The 20280-nt window shown below is 43.3% G+C and overlaps 1 protein-coding gene across 3 annotated transcripts in view; it reads right to left on the bottom strand.

The window, feature by feature from the left end:
• The window catches only part of METTL16 (methyltransferase 16, RNA N6-adenosine), a 135794-nt gene that overhangs the window by 44884 nt on the left and 70630 nt on the right, over positions 1 to 20280 (bottom strand). For all 3 annotated transcript variants that reach the window (XM_075333224.1, XM_075333222.1, XM_075333228.1), the window contains exons 7-8: positions 8415 to 8484; positions 3204 to 3293 (exon numbers count right to left, since the gene is read on the bottom strand). In XM_075333224.1, coding sequence (XP_075189339.1) covers positions 3204 to 3293; positions 8415 to 8484 — 160 coding nt within the window. The remainder of the gene's footprint in view (positions 1 to 3203; positions 3294 to 8414; positions 8485 to 20280) is intronic.

The following is a 20280-nucleotide window of genomic DNA, read 5'->3' as shown; positions in this document are numbered from 1 at the left end:
AGGGGGAGTTGACGAGTCACTAGGCTGACAGGAGTAGCTGCCAGGAGTGGAGGTCCGGGAATGGGGTGAGTATACATGCAGCGGGGCGGTGATCGCAGCTGACATTAGCTGATCACTTACAGCTCCTCCTGGCACTGTACTCTGGGGTGACAGGAGAAGCTGCCGAGACACCAGGCTTACAGGAGGAGGTGACGGGAGCGGAGGTCATGAATGGGGCGAGTTCCGGGGTCGGGGAGCGGTGATCGCAGCCTAACATCTATAGTACATTGCCACAGCTCACCGTCGCCGTGTTCAAAGCAAAGCAGAGAAATCACACGCTTCTGTGCTCTGAACACACTAACATAGCTCTGCTATATCACTGTTAGGCTATGTGCACACTAGAAAAAGGATTTTTCTTAAGAAATTTCTTAAGAAAATTTCTTGAGAGTGAAGGATTAGCGCACCTGCGTTAAAAAACGCACCAAAAACGCACCTGCGTTTTTACCGCGATTTTGTGTTTTCGGTGCGTTTTTACCGCTGGTTGCTCCCTGCGTTATTGTGCCATTATCTATGGTAACTAACGCAGTTAGCTGCAGAAAAGAAGTGACATGCTCATTCTTTTTCTTAAGAACATCTACTGAAAGAATTTTCTTAAGAAAAAAAACGCAGTGTGCGCACAGCTAATTTTTTTTGCCATAGGTTTGGCTGGGGAATGTCTGCAGAAAGGTTACAAGAATTTCTCAAGAAATTTCTGCAGCAAAAACGCACCAAAAACGCAGGTCAAAAATGCAGTGTGTGAACATAGCCTTATTATGGGGCACAATATTGTGGTGCACAGTATATTATGGGGCACAGTATTGTGGATAACAATATATTGTGGGGCACAGTATTGTGGAGCACGGTATATTATGGGGAACAGTATTGTGGAGCACGGTATATTATGGGGCACAGTAATGTGGAGCACTGTATATTATGGGGCACGGTATATTATGGGGCACAGTATTGTGGAGCACAGTATATTATGGGGCACAGTATTGTGGAGCACTGTATATTATGGGGCACAGTATTGTGGAGCACGGTATATTATGGGGCACAGTATTGTGGAGCACGGTATATTATGGGGCACAGTATTGTGGAGCACAGTATATTATGGGGAACAGTATTGTGGAGCACAGTATATTATGGGTCACAGTATTGTGGAGCACAGTATATTATGGGTCACAGTATTGTGGAGCACAGTATATTATGGGGCACAGAATTGTGGAGCACAGTATATTATGGGACACCGTATTGTAGAGCACTGTATATTATGGGGCACAGTATTGTGGAGCACTGATAATATGGTGCACAGTATTGTGGAGAACGGTATATTATGGGGCACAGTATTGTGGAGCATGGTATATTATGGGGCACAGTATTGTGGAGCACAGTATATTATGGGTCACAGTATTGTGGAGCACAGTATATTATGGGTCACAGTATTGTGGAGCACAGTATATTATGGGGCACAGTATTGTGGAGCACAGTATATTATGGGACACCGTATTGTAGAGCACTGTATATTATGGGGCACAGTATTGTGGAGCACTGATAATATGGTGCACAGTATTGTGGAGAACGGTATATTATGGGGCACAGTATTGTGGAGCATGGTATATTATGGGGCACAGTATTGTGTAGAACGGTATATTATGGGGCACAGTATTGTGGAGCACTGTATATTATGGAGCATTGTGCCAGCTGTCCTTGGTGACACTTTATAGACATATTAAGATCACTTTGCAGTCCCCAAAAATGGCTCCGCACTGTGACCCTAAACTTCATCCTTCCTTATCGTTTTGCAAACACCCAGAAGGGGAGGCGTGACATCGCACACAGGAGAGCAGGTTCTGCCCACTTTTACTGTAGCTGTAATCCAGGCTAGTTGTACACTTGGTTTTCAGCAGCTGCTCCCCTGAGTGTTTAAAAGTGGAACATATCAAACTTTTTAAATTTTAAATTATATTTTCACATTTTGCTACATTAAAAACAAATGATAATATTTAAACAAGACATTAAAACATGAATAAATTTATATTTTTCAGTTATTTAAAAAAAAAAAATAAATTGATGGCACCTTCCCTTTAACTATTTGCCACCATATGGCATTACCCACAATACTACAAGCACTAATTAAACATCACAGTTAGGAATCGTATTTCTTCTATTAGAGTCGGCTGTGGAGTCGGAATTACTAATATTGATTCATTTATTACCTTTCATAGGAAGATTATAAAATTTGATATAAATAGATTGTATGCGCTATCATTGTAAGGCCCTATACATGAGAAATCACAATGATACAATGACGTTACCAATTTACTAGAGTAAAGCACGCTTTACACGCTACAACATATCTAACGTTGTGTCGACGGGGTCACGTCGTAAGTGACGCACATCCGGCATCGTTAGTGGTGTTGTAGTGTAAGACAGTTACGTGCGATTGTGATTGAACGTAAAACCGTTCATCGCATACACGTCGTTCATTTGCTAAAAATTGCACGTCGGATTGTTCAATATTCCCAAGGTAGCACACATCGCAGTGTGTGACACCCCGGGAACGATGAACAGATCTTACCTGCGTCCCGCGGCTCCCGCCGGCAATGCGGAAGGAAGGAGGTGGGCGGGATGTTTACGTTCCGCTCATCTCCACCCCTCCGCTTCTATTGGCCGGCCGCCGCGTGACGTCGCTGTGACGCCGAACGTCCCTCCCACTCCAGGAAGTGGATGTTCGCCGCCCACATCGAGGTCGTATGGAAGGGTAAGTACGTGTGACGGGAAATAATAGTTTGTGCGACACGGGCAACAAATTGAACGTGCCGCACATACGATGGGGGCGGGTCACATCGCATACGTTATCGTATGTTTAATTGTAAGGTGTAAAGCAGCCTTAAGTTTGTGATCACTAGTTATTTTCCATTGTTGAAGAAGTCGGACTTTGCCTTACCGACTCCCCGCCCTGTAGGAGAGGTTGAATACTAACCTTAGCATGTCAGATATGTGCTTGCAGATCTGCAACATTTGACAAACTGATAGTTTTATGGTGAAAATTGCAGAGTCAACCAATGTCAACCTCAGGTTTGATACATGTATTATGTCAGTCAACTAATGAAGTATATCTGTTTTGCAAAAAAAAAACAACAACTTTGTAGGTGTCAGAAATGTATGTAAACTGTTATACTTACTGGGATGCTCACATCGTCATAAAAACTCCATGCCAGTGCCCACCGCATGGTACGACCTTGGTAAAATTCAGTGTGTGCTACTTTAGGAACCTAATATGTAATACGAAAAAAGAAAAAACATCTTTTCGTTACCTTAAATACAAAATATCCAGAATCCCCACACTAATTTCAAAGTATACTTGGAGAATATAAATCTTGCCAGGAAAAATGCACAGTCTAATCCTATCCCTAGGTTAAATTGATATATAATCCACATAACTAACCAGCTTGTAATTGAGAATGGTAGGTAAAGTAATCACTGTCTTAGGCCTCCTTCACACATCCGTGCAAAGCATAAACGTTCTGCATGATCCATGGTGAAGGTGTGTATGTGTGTCCGTGTGCCATCCCTGTGCTATCCATGCGACATCCAGATAGCACACGGTCAGCATGAACTTGTATACTTACCTTACTACGTCGCTGCTGTTGCTTCCAGGTCCACGATGAGTGCAGTGAATATGTATGAGCTTAATGAGCGGGCCTGGAAGCAACAGCAAAGACACGGTCTGTGTGAAAACACGGATGTGTGACCAAGCCCATTAATTTTAATGGGTCTATGTGTGTCCGTGTCACTGGTATGTGTGAAAACGGTCATCACACGTACCGGAGACACAGATGTATGAAGGAGGCCTTAACAACATATACCAGGTAGGGAAGAAATTACCAAATTTAAGAAGTGATTGGTTATAAGGGGCAATAAATAACACTTGGTGCCCTCCTTTAGCTTTGTTGCAATTTGCGGACTAAATTGTCCTGAAGAATCACACATTTGTGTGAACTTGTCTCTAACATTACGACTAAAGAGAAGCTTTCCTAATTTGTTTGCGTTAGTAAAATATTTTTACTGCTTAAAATTCTACATTGAGCTGTTCCCTTTATTCCTCTTGGAAATATATGAATACACCGACAGTCACTCCTTTTATTAAAGTAGCGTGTGCATCCGATCTGAGGCTAACATTCTCGCGTCTGGTTACATTTGTGGAAAACAGACTGTTTTACCCTCAGGTGGCAACAGTTTTGCCTCCACGCTGCATCTGTTTTTTTCTGATCAGTTTTTAAACTCCATTGGTTTGTATGTGATCAAAGAAAGAAATGGACGTGGGCAGCAAACAGACTTGTCAGATGGATGTCTGAATACAGCCTTACATTATGAGACTAAGTGAGCTGGGCAAAGTGTGGCACGCAGGTTACATTCTCGCCCTCTGGCTGCCTTGTACAGCCAGCAAATCGAGACAGCCGAAGGATTACTGATATTTTTAATTTGTATACACATTACAGTGAGTCTCCATCTTAAGAAACTTTCAAGATAATTTGTCAAAAGTAGAGAGGGGTGAACTTATCTAGACTTGAGGCTAGGAGGACCCAAACGTGCTGTAAAATGGTGGCAGAAAGCGCTGGGGGGGGCTGCAAAACAGGACAGTTATACTTACCGAGTCTCCCACTCGGCTTTAACACTGCTTCCGGGTCTGCTCATTACTTCTCATACATATTCACTGCTTCCCCCGCCCACTGTCAGTCCCGGCGTCTGTGATTGATTGCAGTCAAACCGCACCCCTACCCTGTGAGACAGCGTCTGTAATTGGTTGGAATCATACATGTTGTCTGTGTGCCTAGAGTGGTGTAAAAATAAATAAATAGAAAAAAAATGGCATTAGGTCTCCTCATATTGTGAAATCCAGCGCAGCTGAAACAGACTGCTACCGGCTGCAGATATCAGCTGTGTGCTTATCTTGGCGGTGTATCAAAATAAGAAGGACCCTATGCGTTTTTGAAAAATTATCTAAATAAATAATTTTTAAAAATGGCGTGTGGTCCCCCCAATTTCGACACAAAGCCAATATAAAACCAACAGCTGGGGACTGGTATTCTAAGTTTGGAGAGGCCCATAGTTATTGGGCACCCCCAGGCTAAAAATATCAGCCCACAGCCACCCAGAATTGTTGCATCTATTAGATGTGACAATTCCGGCACATTACCTGGCTCATCCCAATTGCGCTGGTGCAGTGACAATCGGGGTAATTTAAAAGGTTAATGACAGCTTGAACCTGCCACTAAGCCCTAGATTAGTAATGGGGAGAGATCTATGAGACCCCACCATGACTAATCCTTTAAGTGAAAAAAAGAACACAAACACCAAAAATTCCTTTATTTGAAATAAAATACAAAAAAAAAAAACCACCTTCTTTCTTCAATTTATTAACCCCCCAAACACACAGGTCCAACATAATCCCCACACGGTCCCACGATGATCCCTGGTGTCATAGTTCGCAGGCACATTACAGAACCTGACCGCCCGCTGTGGCTTCGCTAAGTAGCAGAGCCAAGATCATCGTGGGACCTAGTGTGGATTACATCGGACCTGGCTGTTTGGAGCAGGTTAATAAATTGGAGAAAGAGTATTTTATTTCAAATAAAGGATTTTTTTCAGTGTTTGTGTTAATTTCTTTTCACTTACAGGATTATTAATAGGGGGGGTCATAGACCCCTACCCTTTACTAATGTAGGGCTTAGTGGCAGTTCTGAGCTGTCATTAATCCCTATTATCCCTAATATTACCCAGATTGTCACGACACCAGGCCAATTGGGATGAGCCAGGTAAAGTGCCGGGATTGTCACATCTTGTGGATGCAACAATTGTGGGTTGCTGTGGGCAGATATTTTTAGCCTGGGGGTGCCAATAACCATGGGACTCTCTAGACTACCAGCCCCCAGCTTTGTCATGGCTGGGAATCAAAATTGGGGGGACCGCGTCGTTTTTTTTTTTAAATGATTAATTTAAATAATAAAAAAAAGCCGCATAAGTTACCTCTTATTTTGATAAATAGCCAAGATAAGCACACGGCTGGGGGGGGCTGAAGCCTGTAGACGTCTGCTTTATCTGCACTGGGTATCACAATATGGGGGGACCCTAGGCCATTTTTTAAATACATCTTTACACCACTATAGGGACGCAGACAGTATGTGTGATGCCAACCAATCAGACACTGTCACACAGACTGGTGGCACAATCTGACTGCAACCAATCACAGACACCGAGATTGACTGATGGGTGGGGGAAGCAGTGACAACCGCGGGGAAGGACCCTCAGTATAATGGTCCTACTTTATTCCTTATTTTCTTTCCTATTCCTTTATTATTATTTTTTTTATTTCTATCATTATCCAGGTGGCCTAACCCAAAGAGTTACATGGATTTCCCCGAGAAGTCCTTGTTCAGGGTTTGTGCACGGACAGTAGGTATCTGAAACCGACCCCTAACTTTAAAGTTCAGGTTTGCCCATCCCTACTCAGCAATATTTTCAACCCCACCATCAAAATATAGAAAAATCATCGAGTGGTTTCAAAAGCAAGTCCAGCAATATCTTTAAATGGCCAGTCCGTTCCTCTGTTACTGACAAATCAGCGTTGCAATTGATATGCCAATGAAGTTGAAGAGCTATTTGTTTATTGGAAGCCTCTGTCACTCCAACTCCATTCCCTTTGTGGTGCTACTGCCTACTCCTCTTTGACTGGAAGCCTCTATACTGTGAAATTTCAGGCAAAAGAACTGTCATTTAATCAAGAAGAGGACACTGGACAAAGAATAGAGCTGGAGTGACAGGTGCTTCACATCGACAATAGCTCTTCAGGCTCATTTGCATATCAATTGAAACGCTGATATCTCAGTAAGGCTGCTTTCACACTACGTCTTTTTAACATGCGTCCTGAACGGTTTTTTGCTGCAAAAGGGGATCCTGCTTTTACAGCAAAAAATGCATGCAAACGCATGTCTTATTTTGCAGGATCCTGTCACTGGATGTTTAGGGGCGGGCATTGGAGTCATGTGATCGGGAGTGAGGGGAACTAAACGTGCCAGACTGGGAGCCGGCATCTGACAGCTGCGAGGCTCGTAACCAAGGTAAACATCGGGTATACTTGCTTGGATACCCAATATTTACTTTGGTTACAAGCGTCTGCAGCTGCTAGGAGCCGGGCTCCCTGCACACGTTACCAACGTAAACATCGGGTAACTAAGATAAGTGGTTACCCGATATTTACCTTGGTTACGAGTGTCCGCAGCTCTCAGGTGGGGGAGAGGGAGGGGGAAAGACAGAGAGAGAGGGGGAGAGAGACAGAGAGGTAGGAGAGAGATAGACTGATCACGGAGGCTGGCTTCTGGGCATGCTCAGTAGAGCAAGCAGGATCCTGCCTATCAGCATGCCAGCGTTCACATGCGTTTGCATGCAGTATAGTCAGGATCCAGCAATTTGCAGAAGTTGGACGCAGCTCAAAAACGCTAAAAGTAGCGTTTTTGAAAGATGTTATAAAACTGCAAGTCGCTGGATCCTCACTATAACGCACGCAAATGCAGGTGAACGCATGTTAACGCGAGTCCATTGCAAATGCATTGAAATGAAAACGCATTTGCACTGGATCCGTTTCTGCGTTAAAAAAACGTTCAGGACGCATGTTAAAAAGACGTAGTGTGAAAGCAGCCTAACAGCGGAATGCACTGGCCATGGAAAGCTATTGCCGCACTTGGCTTTGACAGAGCTACACAGTTAGTTTGAGGAGGGGGTGGAGAGAAATCCTGCTAACAAATTGCCTTTAAAAATAATATTAAGAGTAAACCATTGGATGTTGGCATGGCACAGTGTTCTCCAGATATATAGAATCAGACCAAGAACCCTTTTCTAGTCATTCCCACAAGGCTCTGAATCATGACTTAACTGTCTAGCTCAGTTTGCTTTGGTAGCAAAGGGTCTTTGATAAGGAAACGGGGAAGACATTTAATCTTGTCTGGCCATCATTGCAAATGTAGAGGTGAATGCCTGACAGCAAAAACGTAAAGCAACATGTGAGCTCTGCTAAAGCTTCTGCGCGTCCTGGGAGGCTCACTGCACGCAGCAGCGCCATTAACACAATATGCAGGCTTCTTACTAAAGAGCTTTGGATGGCAGTGGACGATCATACAACTGATAAACGGTGTCTATTAAGTTACGTACAGATGCCCTGAGCTGTACGAACTGAATGGTTGGCTGTGCATAAAGGAATAAAGAAGTCATAAGAATTACATTTGCTCATCGGGTATTGCGAGATTTACAATTAAGGACTCACGTGAAACTTCCCATCATCTTCTAATTCAATATAATAAATGTCATTGATGGATTAATAGGTATAAAAATGAACCTACCCCTTGTATTCGCAGCTCTTCCTTTAATGGAGCCAAACTGCACTTCTTACCCAGCATGCAGCTGTACCATCTAGAAAGAAACAGGGTAACATAATTGGGGCGCTTTAAATCACTGCAGGAAAATACATGCGCCAAGGGCAGCCGGACGGCCCCCGTATTAGGAATAAATTATTAGGTAGTGATTCAGACATCTTGACATCTCTCCCTGCAACAGCATGAGCATGGGAAACACAATTTCTGATTTGCATTAATTATTCAATTTTAAATCATTCTAATGTCGCGCTGTGGAAATGTCGCATGGGGTGATAATTGACTGCACATTTTATGAGACAAAGACCTCAGTACCGCAATTGGGGCTGGAGCAAAAGCCAAAATCTAAATAACTGGGACGGCACGCTACAATTTTAAACATCTTGGTGCAATCAAAGCTGTACAATCAAGATAAAAGTCCACACTATAGATCTCATTAGCAGTTTTGGCTTCTTGATCTGTTAATTTTTGAAAATTTGCCTTAAAAAAAAAGACAAAATAATTCAACTTTTTGCAATAACAATTTGAAATAAGAGTTGATTTTCCTATGTACTAAAAAAGCTGACTAAGCATCATAAGGTGTTGGGCTCTAAACTTACCGAGTGTCACGGCGTCATCTGACGCTGTTCACACTGCAGAGTCTGACACTCCTCACTATGCCTCCTTTGGTGTTTTTGAGTTACACAGACAGGCTTGAACATCGACCAGCTGTGTTCTCATTAGGGAGCGGGATGCAGGAGTTAATATCTGCAAGCCTACTTGTTAACCCTGGGATCACATGTTGCAGGAGACGTATCACAGTCACTCCCAGCCTCTAAGATAGAGTAGCCTTTCTTTACATACCAACTATAGCTTTAGCTACATTGCTCTATGTGTGGTTGTATCCCAGTCCTGCTGATGATTGTATTGTTTTGTGGTTGGAGTTGTTGTGGCGTTCTATCATTGTCTTCCTCTGCTCTTGTTTTCCTCCTTATAACTTGTTGTCTATACTGTGTGCAGAATTATTGAGTATTTTGATCACGATACTTCTTATACACGTTGTCCTACTGATAGCTGTATAGGCTTGAGAGCCAACTACCAATTAACTAAATCAGGTGATGTGCATCTCTGTAATGAGGAGGGGTGTGGTGTAATGACATCAATACCCTATATAAGGGGTGCTTAATTATTAGGCAACTTCCTTTCCTTTAGCAAAATGGATCAGACAAGAGATTTGACGGGCTCTGAAAAATCCAAAATTGTGAGATGTCTTGCAGAGGGATGCAGCAGTCTTGAAATTGCCAAACTTTTGAAGCGTGATCACCGAACAAACAAGTGTTTCATGGCAAATAGCCAACAGGGTCGCAAGAAGCGTGTTGGGCAAAAAAGGCGCAAAATAACTGCCCATGAATTGAGGAAAATCAAGCGTGAAGCTGCCAAGATGCCATTTGCCACCAGTTTGGCCATATTTTAGAGCTGCAACGTTACTGGAGTATCAAAAAGCACAAGGTGTGCCATACTCAGGGACATGGCCAAGGTAAGGAAGGCTGAAAAACGACCATCTTTGAACAAGAAACATAAGATAAAACATGAAGACTGGGCCAAGAAATATCTTAAGACTGATTTTTCAAAGGTTTTATGGACTGATGAAATGAGAGTGACTCTTGATGGGCCAGATGGATGGGCCAGAGGCTGGATCAGTAAAGGGCAGAGAGCTCCACTTCGACTCAGACGCCAGCAAGGTGGAGGTGGGGTACTGATATGGGCTGGTATCATCAAAGATGAACTTGTGGGACCTTTCTGAGGATGGAATGAAGTTCAACTCCCAAACCTACTGCCAGTTTCTGGAAGACAACTTCTTCAAGCAGTGGTACAGGAATAAGTCGGTATCGTTCAAGACAAACATGATTTTCATGCAGGACAATGCTCCATCACATGCATCCAACTACTCCACAGCGTGGCTGGCCAGTAAAGGTCTAAAAGATGAAAAAATAATGACATGGCCCCCTTGTTCACCTGATCTGAACCCCATAGAGAACCTGTGGTTCCTCATAAAACATAAGATATACATGGAGGGAAAACAGTACACCTCTCGGAACAGTGTCTGGGAGGCTGTGGTGGCTGCTGCACACAATGTTGATCGTAAACAGATCAAGCAACTGACAGAATCTATGGATGGTAGGATGTTGAGTGTCATCAGAAAGAAACGTGGCTATATTGGTCACTAATTTTTTGGGTTTTGTTTTTACATGTCAGAAATGTTTATTTCTAAATTTTGTGCGGTTATATTGGTTTACCTGGTGAAAATAAAAAAGTGAGATGGGAATATATTTGGTTTTTATTAAGTTACCTAATAATTCTGCACAGTAATAGTTACGTGCACAAACAGATATCCTCCTAAGATAGCCAAATCTAAAAAACCTCACTCCAACTTCCAAAATATTAAGCTTTGATATTTATGAGTCTTTGGGGTTGATTGAGAACATAGTTGTTGATCAATAATAAAAAAAATCCATAAAATACAACTTGCCTAATAATTCTGCACACAGTGTACTTATGCCAAAGCAGTGATACCAGTCTTAGTCTATACTGTCCATTGGAAGAATACAGACTGGCCATATGATTGTGACCAATGACCATTCTGGCAACGTTCTATTATGAAAAGATCTTTTGTGGATTGGCAACTATCAGACAAAAATCATGCGATTGCCGGTCATTAGTCATCGTTAAATTTTATTCAACAAATTAATAATTTTGAATTAAATCCTTCATTTTAATCAAGTTTGTTAACAAGACAATGCACTTTTAGTTTAAAGCATAAATATTTATTCTTTTCTACAGATCTTAGCAGGTGACTACTTTTTAGTATACAGTGTTGGTTTAAGAGTAACTTGGTTTGAGAGCGTTTTGCAAGACAAGCAAAGCTTTTTAAAAATGTGTAACTTGGTTTAAGAGCAATGCTTTGCAGTAAGAGCAAATACTCCCCGTGCACACGTCGGGCTCTGTCCTTTCACCATTGCTCTGATCCGCTCTGGAGGTACCTTTCTGTACATATGTGCTGTATACAGTATACCATTGTACAGTACAGTATATACTATATAGCATGTCTATCAATTTGCATTTATAGATACAGTATTGCACTTTCTTTCTGCTAACCAGTGCAGCACATTGCTTATACTGTACCTCCCGCACCCCAACAATTCTATTGTAAGCTAACGTGCAGTTTAATTTGTTTTATATGCTTTTATTGTACTGCACAGTATTTTGTATTAGTGTACTGTTATAATTTTATATGAATACAGTACATTATTTTGTATTACTGTAATACGTTTGTATAAATACAGCAAATATTTGTGGGTTGTGGAACGAATTGTCTGGGTTTCAATTATTTCCTATGGGAAAATTCGCTTTGATATAAGAGTAACTTGGTTTAAGAGCAGACTCCCGGGACCAGTTATGCTCGTAATCCAAGGTTCCACTGTAATTGCTTTTAGACATTATTGGAATTTTTCAATTCGTTCAATCAAAAAACAAAAGCTCTGCAGCCAGTGTGCTTTTTTATGACTTCAACCTCCAGCTAAATACTAATTAGGTGTCAAAAGCAAGATCTCCATCACACTTTAGTAAGGAAAGGATTCACTATATCAGTTTCCGCCGGCCGAACTCCTGACAGCTCAATGTGGCAGCACCGGGTAGCATGTTTGGGGCCGTTCCTATAAATACAAACCACTGGAGGATTTCGCGCTCTCAGAGCAGTCATGCTCAGGATTTAAGTCGGGGAGCCCATCTGTTTACTAATCACACTGCATTGCAGTCACTTGTGCTCGCTGTCAGTGAGGTGTCATGTCAGGAACAAGCCAGTGCTCACAAATCATGCTTAATACCACACTTGACTGTTACAGAGGGAGATAAGAGTGGGGGATCACACAGAGCCTCGGTTTAGCAGTAAGCAGAGTAAATTGTCACAGTGGTTGGGCCAGATCAGCTGTCAAACGCAAAGATTTTATTAGTAATTAAGCAAAATACCACACACTGACCCACCGTGAGCCTGACACAACACATTACACATGAACCGTCAAGCAGAAGGCATCTTTTTGGTTAATATGGAAGTCTAGTAATGATCATAATGCAGCGCGCAGTAAGAGGCACTTATTCTTATAACCGTACAGATAAGGCCAAGATCCATGTCACAAAGGCTTAAAATATAAGAGTATTGGAGTATTGTGTGCAATTTTGGGCGCCGGTGCTCAAGAAAGACATTACTGAACTTGAAAGGGTTCAGAGGCGGGCTACTAAAATAATAAATGGAATGGGTGCATTACAATACACGGAAAGGTTATCAAAATTAGGTCTATTTACTCTAGAAAAGAGAAGACTTAGGGGAGACCTAATAAATATGTACAAATATATCAGAGGGCCATATAGAGATCTCTCCCAAGATCTGTTTGTACTAAGGACTATAACAAGATCAAGGGGGCATTCTCTTCGATTGGAGGAAAGAAAATTCCTACATCAGCATAGAAGAGGGTTCTTCACGGTAAGAGCAGTGAGGCTCTGGACTCTCTTCCTGAGGAAGTGGTGATGGCCAACTCACTGAATGAGTTTAAGAGAGGAATGGATGCTTTTCTTGATAGCAAAAGTATAGAAGGTTATAAATAGCATAATCTTACAGGTAGATAGAAGAGCGACCAAGATTATTAGAGGAAGGGATGGGCTGCAATACCAAGACAGGTTATTAAACTTGGGGTTATTTAGTTTGGAAAAACAAAGGCTTAGGGGGGATCTAATCACAATGTATAAACATATGAGGGGACAGTACAGAGACCTTTCCAAAGATCTCTTTACACCTAGGCATGCGACTGGAACATGGGGGCATCCGCTGCGTCTTGAGGAAAGAAGGTTTAATCATAATCACAGATGAGGATTCTTTACTGTACGAGCAGTGAGACTGTGGAACTCTCTGCCGCATGATGTTGTAATGAGTGATTCACTACTAACATTTAAGCAGAGCCTGGATGCCTGTCTTGAAAAATATAATATTACCAGTTATGTATATTAGATTTTATGACAGGGTGTTGATCCAGGGAACTAGTCTGATTGCCGTATGTGGAGTCAGGAAGGAATTTTTTTCCCCATTGGAGCTTATTTGACACATTGTTTTTTTTTTTGCCTTCCTCTGGATCAACATGTTAGGCTACGGGTTGAACTAGATGGACTTAGGGCGGCTTTGCACGTTGCGACATCGCACGTGCGATGTCAGTGGGGTCAAATCGAAAGTGACGCACATCCGGCGTCACTTTCGACATCGTACTGTGTAAATGCTAGATGATACGATGAACGAGCGCAAAAACGTCATTATCATATCATCGTTGCATTCACCGACATTTCCATAATGCCGATGCCGCGACAGGTACGATGTTGTTCCTCGTTCCTGCGGCAGCACACATCGCTGTGTGTGAAGCCGCAGGAGCGAGGAACATCTCCTTACCTGCCGCCGGCGGCTCTACGGAAGGAAGGAGGTGGGCGGGATGTTTACATCCTGCTCATCTCTGCCCCTCCGCCACTATTGGCCGCCTGCCGTGTGACGTCGCTATGACGCCGCACGACCCGCCCCCTTAGGAAGGAGGCGGGTCGCCAGCCAGAGCGACGGTCGCAGGGCAGGTGAGTGCATGTGAAGTTGGCGTAGCGATAATGTTCGCTATGCCAGCTATCACAAGATATCGTACCTGCGACGGGGGCGGGGACTATCGCGTGCGACATCGCAGCATTGGCTTGCGATGTCGCAACGTGCAAAGCCCGCCTTAGAGTCTCCCTTCAACCTTAAAAAGAAAAAAAAAAATGAATATAATATAAATAAAAAAAATGCTGTGCGCACTATGCGGAATTTGACAGCTGCATGTTTTGCTGCGGGATTCCCGCAGCAAAAACAATTGCATGTCACTTCTTTTCCAAATGTCGCTGCGGGATTTCACTCCATTGACTGCCATGTAATCGTGAAATCCCGCAGGGAATAACGCACGCAGCAAATTCTGTGCGGTTCATTGTGTTTTCCTGCGTTATTCCCTGCGGTATTTCGCGGTTTACCTCTGGTAATGTAAATCACTTGCCTGCGGTTTGCAGGGAAGTGATGTCATTATGACAGGAAGAGGAAGCGGAGCAGAGTGTAAACACACACACACACACATCACACACAGACATCACAGACATAGAACACAGACACAGACATATAGAAAACACATAGAAAGCAAACGGAAATATAAAAAACAAAACAACACGTGGGCTCCGCTGTATTTTTACCGTCCAGCCGAGGTAAGCACACAGCGGCGGCCCGGTATTCTCAGGCTGGGGAGGGCGAGGGGCAGGGTTAATGTCCCCCCTCCTCCTGCAGCCGAGAATATCAGCCGCAGCTGCCCCGGGACTGTCGCATGCATTATGCGACAGTACAGGAGTGTCCACGGCTCTTCTTGTTGCCGTGATGCGGTGGCAATCAAGGTAATGTAAGGAGTTAATGGTGGTGGATCGCCGCCACTAAGTCCAAGCTTGATCATGGCAGCGTCTATGAGACAGCTGACATGATCAACCCGTAAGTAAAGTGAAAAAACACACACACAGACACACACCGAAGAATAATTTATTTTAAATAAAACACAAAAAAGCTCCTGGTTCACCATTTTATTAACCCCCCCGAAACACACAGCTCTGGCGTAATCCACGTCCTGTGATGCTTGCATCCAGCCGCAACTGACACAGCGCTGAATGCAGCCTCGCAGCGAGACAGCAGAGGTAACCACAGGGCATTTCCCACGGCCGGTAATGTGAACACACTACCGACCGTGAGAAATGCAGCGTGTGCTCACAGGGACTCTATCTATCTATCTATCTATTCTTCTGTCTATTTCTCTAGCTATCGATCTCAGAATGAAATGACTTTTTTTTTCAATGTGCTTTATTGCATTGAATGCATTAAAGCACATATACCAACCCGCACGCGGCAAAACTGCGGCAATACCGCATGCGGTTTTCAGGTGCGGTTTGCCGCGTTTTTTTACCGCGGGCGCGGTAATCTTTCAATGCCTGCGGAATTTTCTTGAGAAAATTCCATTTTCCAGTGCGCACATAGCCTAAGGCATTTTTATTACTTTCTGCAAAGTCAAAAGTTTACACACATTTAATTAGTATTTGGTACCATTGCCCTTAAAAACCATACGACTTGGGTGAAACGTTTTAGATCGCCTTCCACAAGCTTCTCACAATAATTGGTAGGAATTTGGGCCCATTCCTCCTAATAGAACTGGTGTAACTGAGCCATGTTTGTAGGTCGCCTTGCTTGCACCTGTCTTTTCAGCTTTGCCGATACATTTTCAATAGGATTGAGATCAGAGTTTTGTGATGGCCGCTCCAAAACATTGACTTTGTTCTCCTTAAGCCACTTTATAACCAGTTTGGCAGAATATTTCGGGTCATTGTCTATTTGGAAGATTCATTTCCACCCAAGCTTTAAGGTCCTTGCTGATGTCTTGAGGTGTTGCTTCAGTATTGCCACATAATCTTCTTTCCTCATGATGCCATCTATTTTGTGAAGTTCACCAGTCCTTCCTGCATCAAAACAACCCCACAACTTGATGCTGCCACCCCCCGTGTTTCACAGAAGGGATGGTGTTCTTGGGCTTCAAAGCTTCTCCCTTTTTCCTCCAAATGTATCGATGGTCATTATGGCCAAATAGTGCAATTTTAGACATATCTCCAAAAATTAAGGTCTTTGTTCCTGTGTGCATTTGCAAACATTAATCTGGCTTTTTTATATTTCTTTTGGAGTAATGACTTCTTTCTGGCTGAGTGGCCTTTCAGGCTATGTTGATACAGTACTCATTTCACTCTGGCTAATGACAAAATCTTACCAGCTTCCGCCAGCGTCTTCACAAGATCTTTTGCTTTTATTTCTTGGGTTGATATACACATGTCTGACCAAAGCACATTCATCTTTGGTACACAGAACCCACCTCCTTCCTACCTAAGTGGTATGATGGCTGGACATTACCATCTTGTTTGTACTTGTGTATAATTGTTTATACAGATGAACAAGGCACCTTCAGGTATCTAGAAATTGCTCCCAAAGTTGAAGCTGACTTGTGCAAGTCCACAATTTTCTTCCTGAGTTCTTGGCTGATTTCTTTTGACTTTCCCATGATGCAACACAAAGAAGCAGTGTGTTTCAGGTGTGCATTAAAATACATCCACAGGTGTGTCTCTAACTCAGATGTTGCCAATAAATCTATCAGAAGCTTCCAAAGACATGACATAATCACATGGGCTGTCCCATATTGTTTGAAGGCATAGTGCTCTTAGTATATGTAAACTTTTAACTTTGCAGAAAGTAATAAGAATGCCTTAAAACATTCTCACTCATTATTCTGGCATTTGCGAAATATAAATAATTTTGGTTCCTAATTGACCTCTAACAGGAAAGGTTTATTCAGATTTCATGTCAGAGAGTGAGAAAAACATGCAGAGGTGTCTTTTTAGATAGTGTGTGTAAACTTCTGGTTTCAACTGTATATGCATGCACATCTTTGAAATTTAAAGGTGCTGATGGATTTACATCTATCTGTTGCTGCATTCTCATGTGCAAAGGAGGCACGAAGTGCTCTAGGTGTGGCAGAGCGCTTAAGAAGCCACTGCCTCCATCCAGTACCAACCTCTTCAGCTTGACTTCTAGCTGACTGTGTGACATCAGGCACAAAGAAAGGAAATCAGACAGTGCACTATCAATCAAGCTAAAGAGGCTGGAGTAAGCACGCCAAAACTTCTGGAGGCAATGGCTCTTTAGGTGATTTGTCATGGCCTGAGAACTTTACAAATTATTTGCATACAAATGGAAAACCGCTAATCACTTGAGAATGCAGCAACAGATGAAAAATATAAAAGGTGTTGATGGATTTATATTTCAAAGAGCTGCATGCCCATATAGAGGTTTAGTTGGTGGAATGGGGAAGGGAAGATCTGAATGACTGAGTCATGTTAGATAAGCTTTTTACTTACTTCAATGGGAAAATGCACATATAGAAAATAAAAAGCCATGTGCACTGTAAGCATTTTCATCATTTAAAACAAAAAAAGTATCAAGTCAACTCCAGGGGTGCTTTGTCAACAGACTACATTGAAAGCATAGAAAATGCCCTGTTTTTTGGCATGGTTATTGCTTGGTTTTTTTTTGTTTGTTTTTTTTTCTTCATGTTATTAGCAGCCAAATGGAAAAGACGCTGTTCTAGTGTAAACAAAAACACTGTGCGTGCGACCATATCTTTACTGATATAGCCATATTCAGTTCAGTAAATAACTTAAGGAGTTCAAGGGAAAACAAAAAAAAAACTTCAAAAATTAGGGATCAGCAAATCAACTCCTATAATTGTGGGGGGAAAAAATTACTCTGAAATGTACTCTAATAATCGGCAAATAAAATATAAATTTTTCATCTCCGTACCTTTGGAGCACATAACTTCTTACTCAACAGTCTTTTTCGCTGTCTTATTTGACAAACCAGGGACTTGTTTGTTTTTTCTTAATTTTTACAATTGAGAGGGGCTCCCAATAATCTGACATCTATCAAGTGAATATTTTTATTGTGAAAGCTAATTTTTCCCTAAACTTAATTGAGTTGTTTCTTCCTAATTCTAACAGGTTTTAAGCCGTGCGTTCTTGGGCTAACAAAGCTTCAGACATAACATGCAAATCTTTTTTTATGCAAGATGGACACATTTTCACACCATGTATAGTCAACCTACAGTGAAGGAAAAAAGTGTATAACTATGTAGAGTGGCATGGGGCGGTAGTCACAGGCAAGGGACTGACTCCGGATGCACTGGCACACTACATGGAATAGCTGGTCCTGGCTGGGTGTGTGGACTTGTGCCGTGAGGGCTGGGAACCCATGTGGGCTGCATTCTACCACTGACGTCGGCTGGCTAGGACCCGATGACGACGCGTACTCAAAAGTAGACCAACAGGTCGTTTCAAGCAACAACAATTTACTCAACAGTTCATTCTCTGCATCAACTTTGCACTTCGGATAGCGAGCACAAATCTTGTAGCACATTACAATTCTAAAAGGCATATTCAGGCACACTCTGATTTCCCAAAGGGTTACATCAGATCTTACTGGTCCTGTGAGTTCCATCACAAAGCAGCCCGGCATTACAGTACAACTCATGACGGTCCTTTGCAGCTGCTCCACATCTAGCTCCTTAAAGGGGTAATGATCAGGTGTCCCATCACCATGGTCAGAGTAGAGCCTTAAGGCCCCGTCACACTAAGCAACATCGCTAGCAACATCGCTGCTAACGAACAACTTTTGTGACGTTGCTAGCGATGTTGCTAGTGATGTCGCTGTGTGTGACATTCAGCAACAACCTGGCCCCTGCTGTGAGGTCGTTGGTTGTTGCTGAATGTCCTGGGCCATTTTTTAGTTGTTGCTCTCCCGCTGTGAAGCACAGATCGCTGTGTGTGACAGCGAGACAGCAACAACTAAATGTGCAGGCAGCAGGAGCCGGCTTCTGCGGAGGCTGGTAACCACAGTAAACATCGGGTAACCAAGGAGCCCTGTCCTTGGTTACCCGATATTTACCTTTGTTACCAGCCTCCGCCGCTCTCACTGTCAGTGCCGGCTCCTGCTCTGTGCACATGTAGCTGCAGGACACATCGGGTTAATTAACCCGATGTGTGCTGTAGCTAGGAGAGCAGGGAGCCAGCGCTAAGCAGTGTGCGCTGCTCCCTGCTCTGTGCACATTTAGCTGCAGTACACATCGGGTAATTAACCCGATGTGTGCTGTAACTAGGAGAGCAGGGAGCCAGCGCTCAGTGTGCGCTGCTCCCTGCTTTCTGCACGTGTAGCTGCGTGCGCTGGTAACCAAGGTAAATATCGGGTTGGTTACCTGATATTTACCTTAGTTACCAAGCGCAGCATCTTCCACGCGGCGCTGGGGGCTGGTCACTGGTTGCTGGTGAGCTCACCAGCAACTTGTGTAGCCACGTTCCAGCGATCCCTGCCAGGTCAGGTTGCTGGTGGGATCGCTGGAGCGTCGCAGTGTGACATCTCACCAGCAACCTCCTAGCAACTTACCAGCGATCCCTATCGTTGTTGGGATTGCTGGTAAGTTGTTTAGTGTGACTGGACCTTTACATTCTCAGAAGATAGGGGAGAAATGGCTCAGATAAGCAGACTTCAGTCACGTGCCATTTAGGATAACTTGTTACCTTGATGGCTAATGGGTCTGGCCACTATAGTCCTGTCCTCTGGGTCCTATTGTCTGGGGCCGCTCTGTTCGCGGATCGATCTTTTTTCAATGCTGTTCACACTGCATGTCTCAGTCAGCGCTCAACGTTTGCGCAGTCTCGTCTCCAGTCTTCTTTCTTTCTGTTATCGCCACAAGCCATCCACTGTATGCAACCCCACAACCTACAGAGTATCCGTCTGTAACTGTAGCGCACTAAATAGATCTTCACTCTCCAATTCAAAAGTCTCTTCTAGAATGCACTGTCTCTTACCCTGTCAACTAACTCCTCCCACTGTGCACTAGTCCCAACACTTAACTGTTGCTTACCCTAAGGTCTGGTAATATTCTACACTAGTGGTATGCCATACTTCACATTACACATGGGGACAGAGTGATGTATCGAGGAAAGAGGCTGCATGAAGACTAAGCTCCCAATATCCTGATTATATCCTGTGACATTTCACCTGGCATGCGGCCTTCCCTATCTAAGGCGGCACTCTCCTGACAAGCGGTGACCCCCCCCCCCATGGACTTCAGAGGAGTGGTGTGGAGAGCTCCGGTCCGACAGGGCCCGCACGCAGCAAGTC

This window comes from Anomaloglossus baeobatrachus, chromosome 2 (genome assembly GCF_048569485.1).
Source record: "Anomaloglossus baeobatrachus isolate aAnoBae1 chromosome 2, aAnoBae1.hap1, whole genome shotgun sequence".
In the NCBI taxonomy this organism is placed as follows: Eukaryota; Metazoa; Chordata; class Amphibia; order Anura; family Aromobatidae; genus Anomaloglossus; species Anomaloglossus baeobatrachus.
This window is presented reverse-complemented; position numbering and strand designations above follow the sequence as displayed.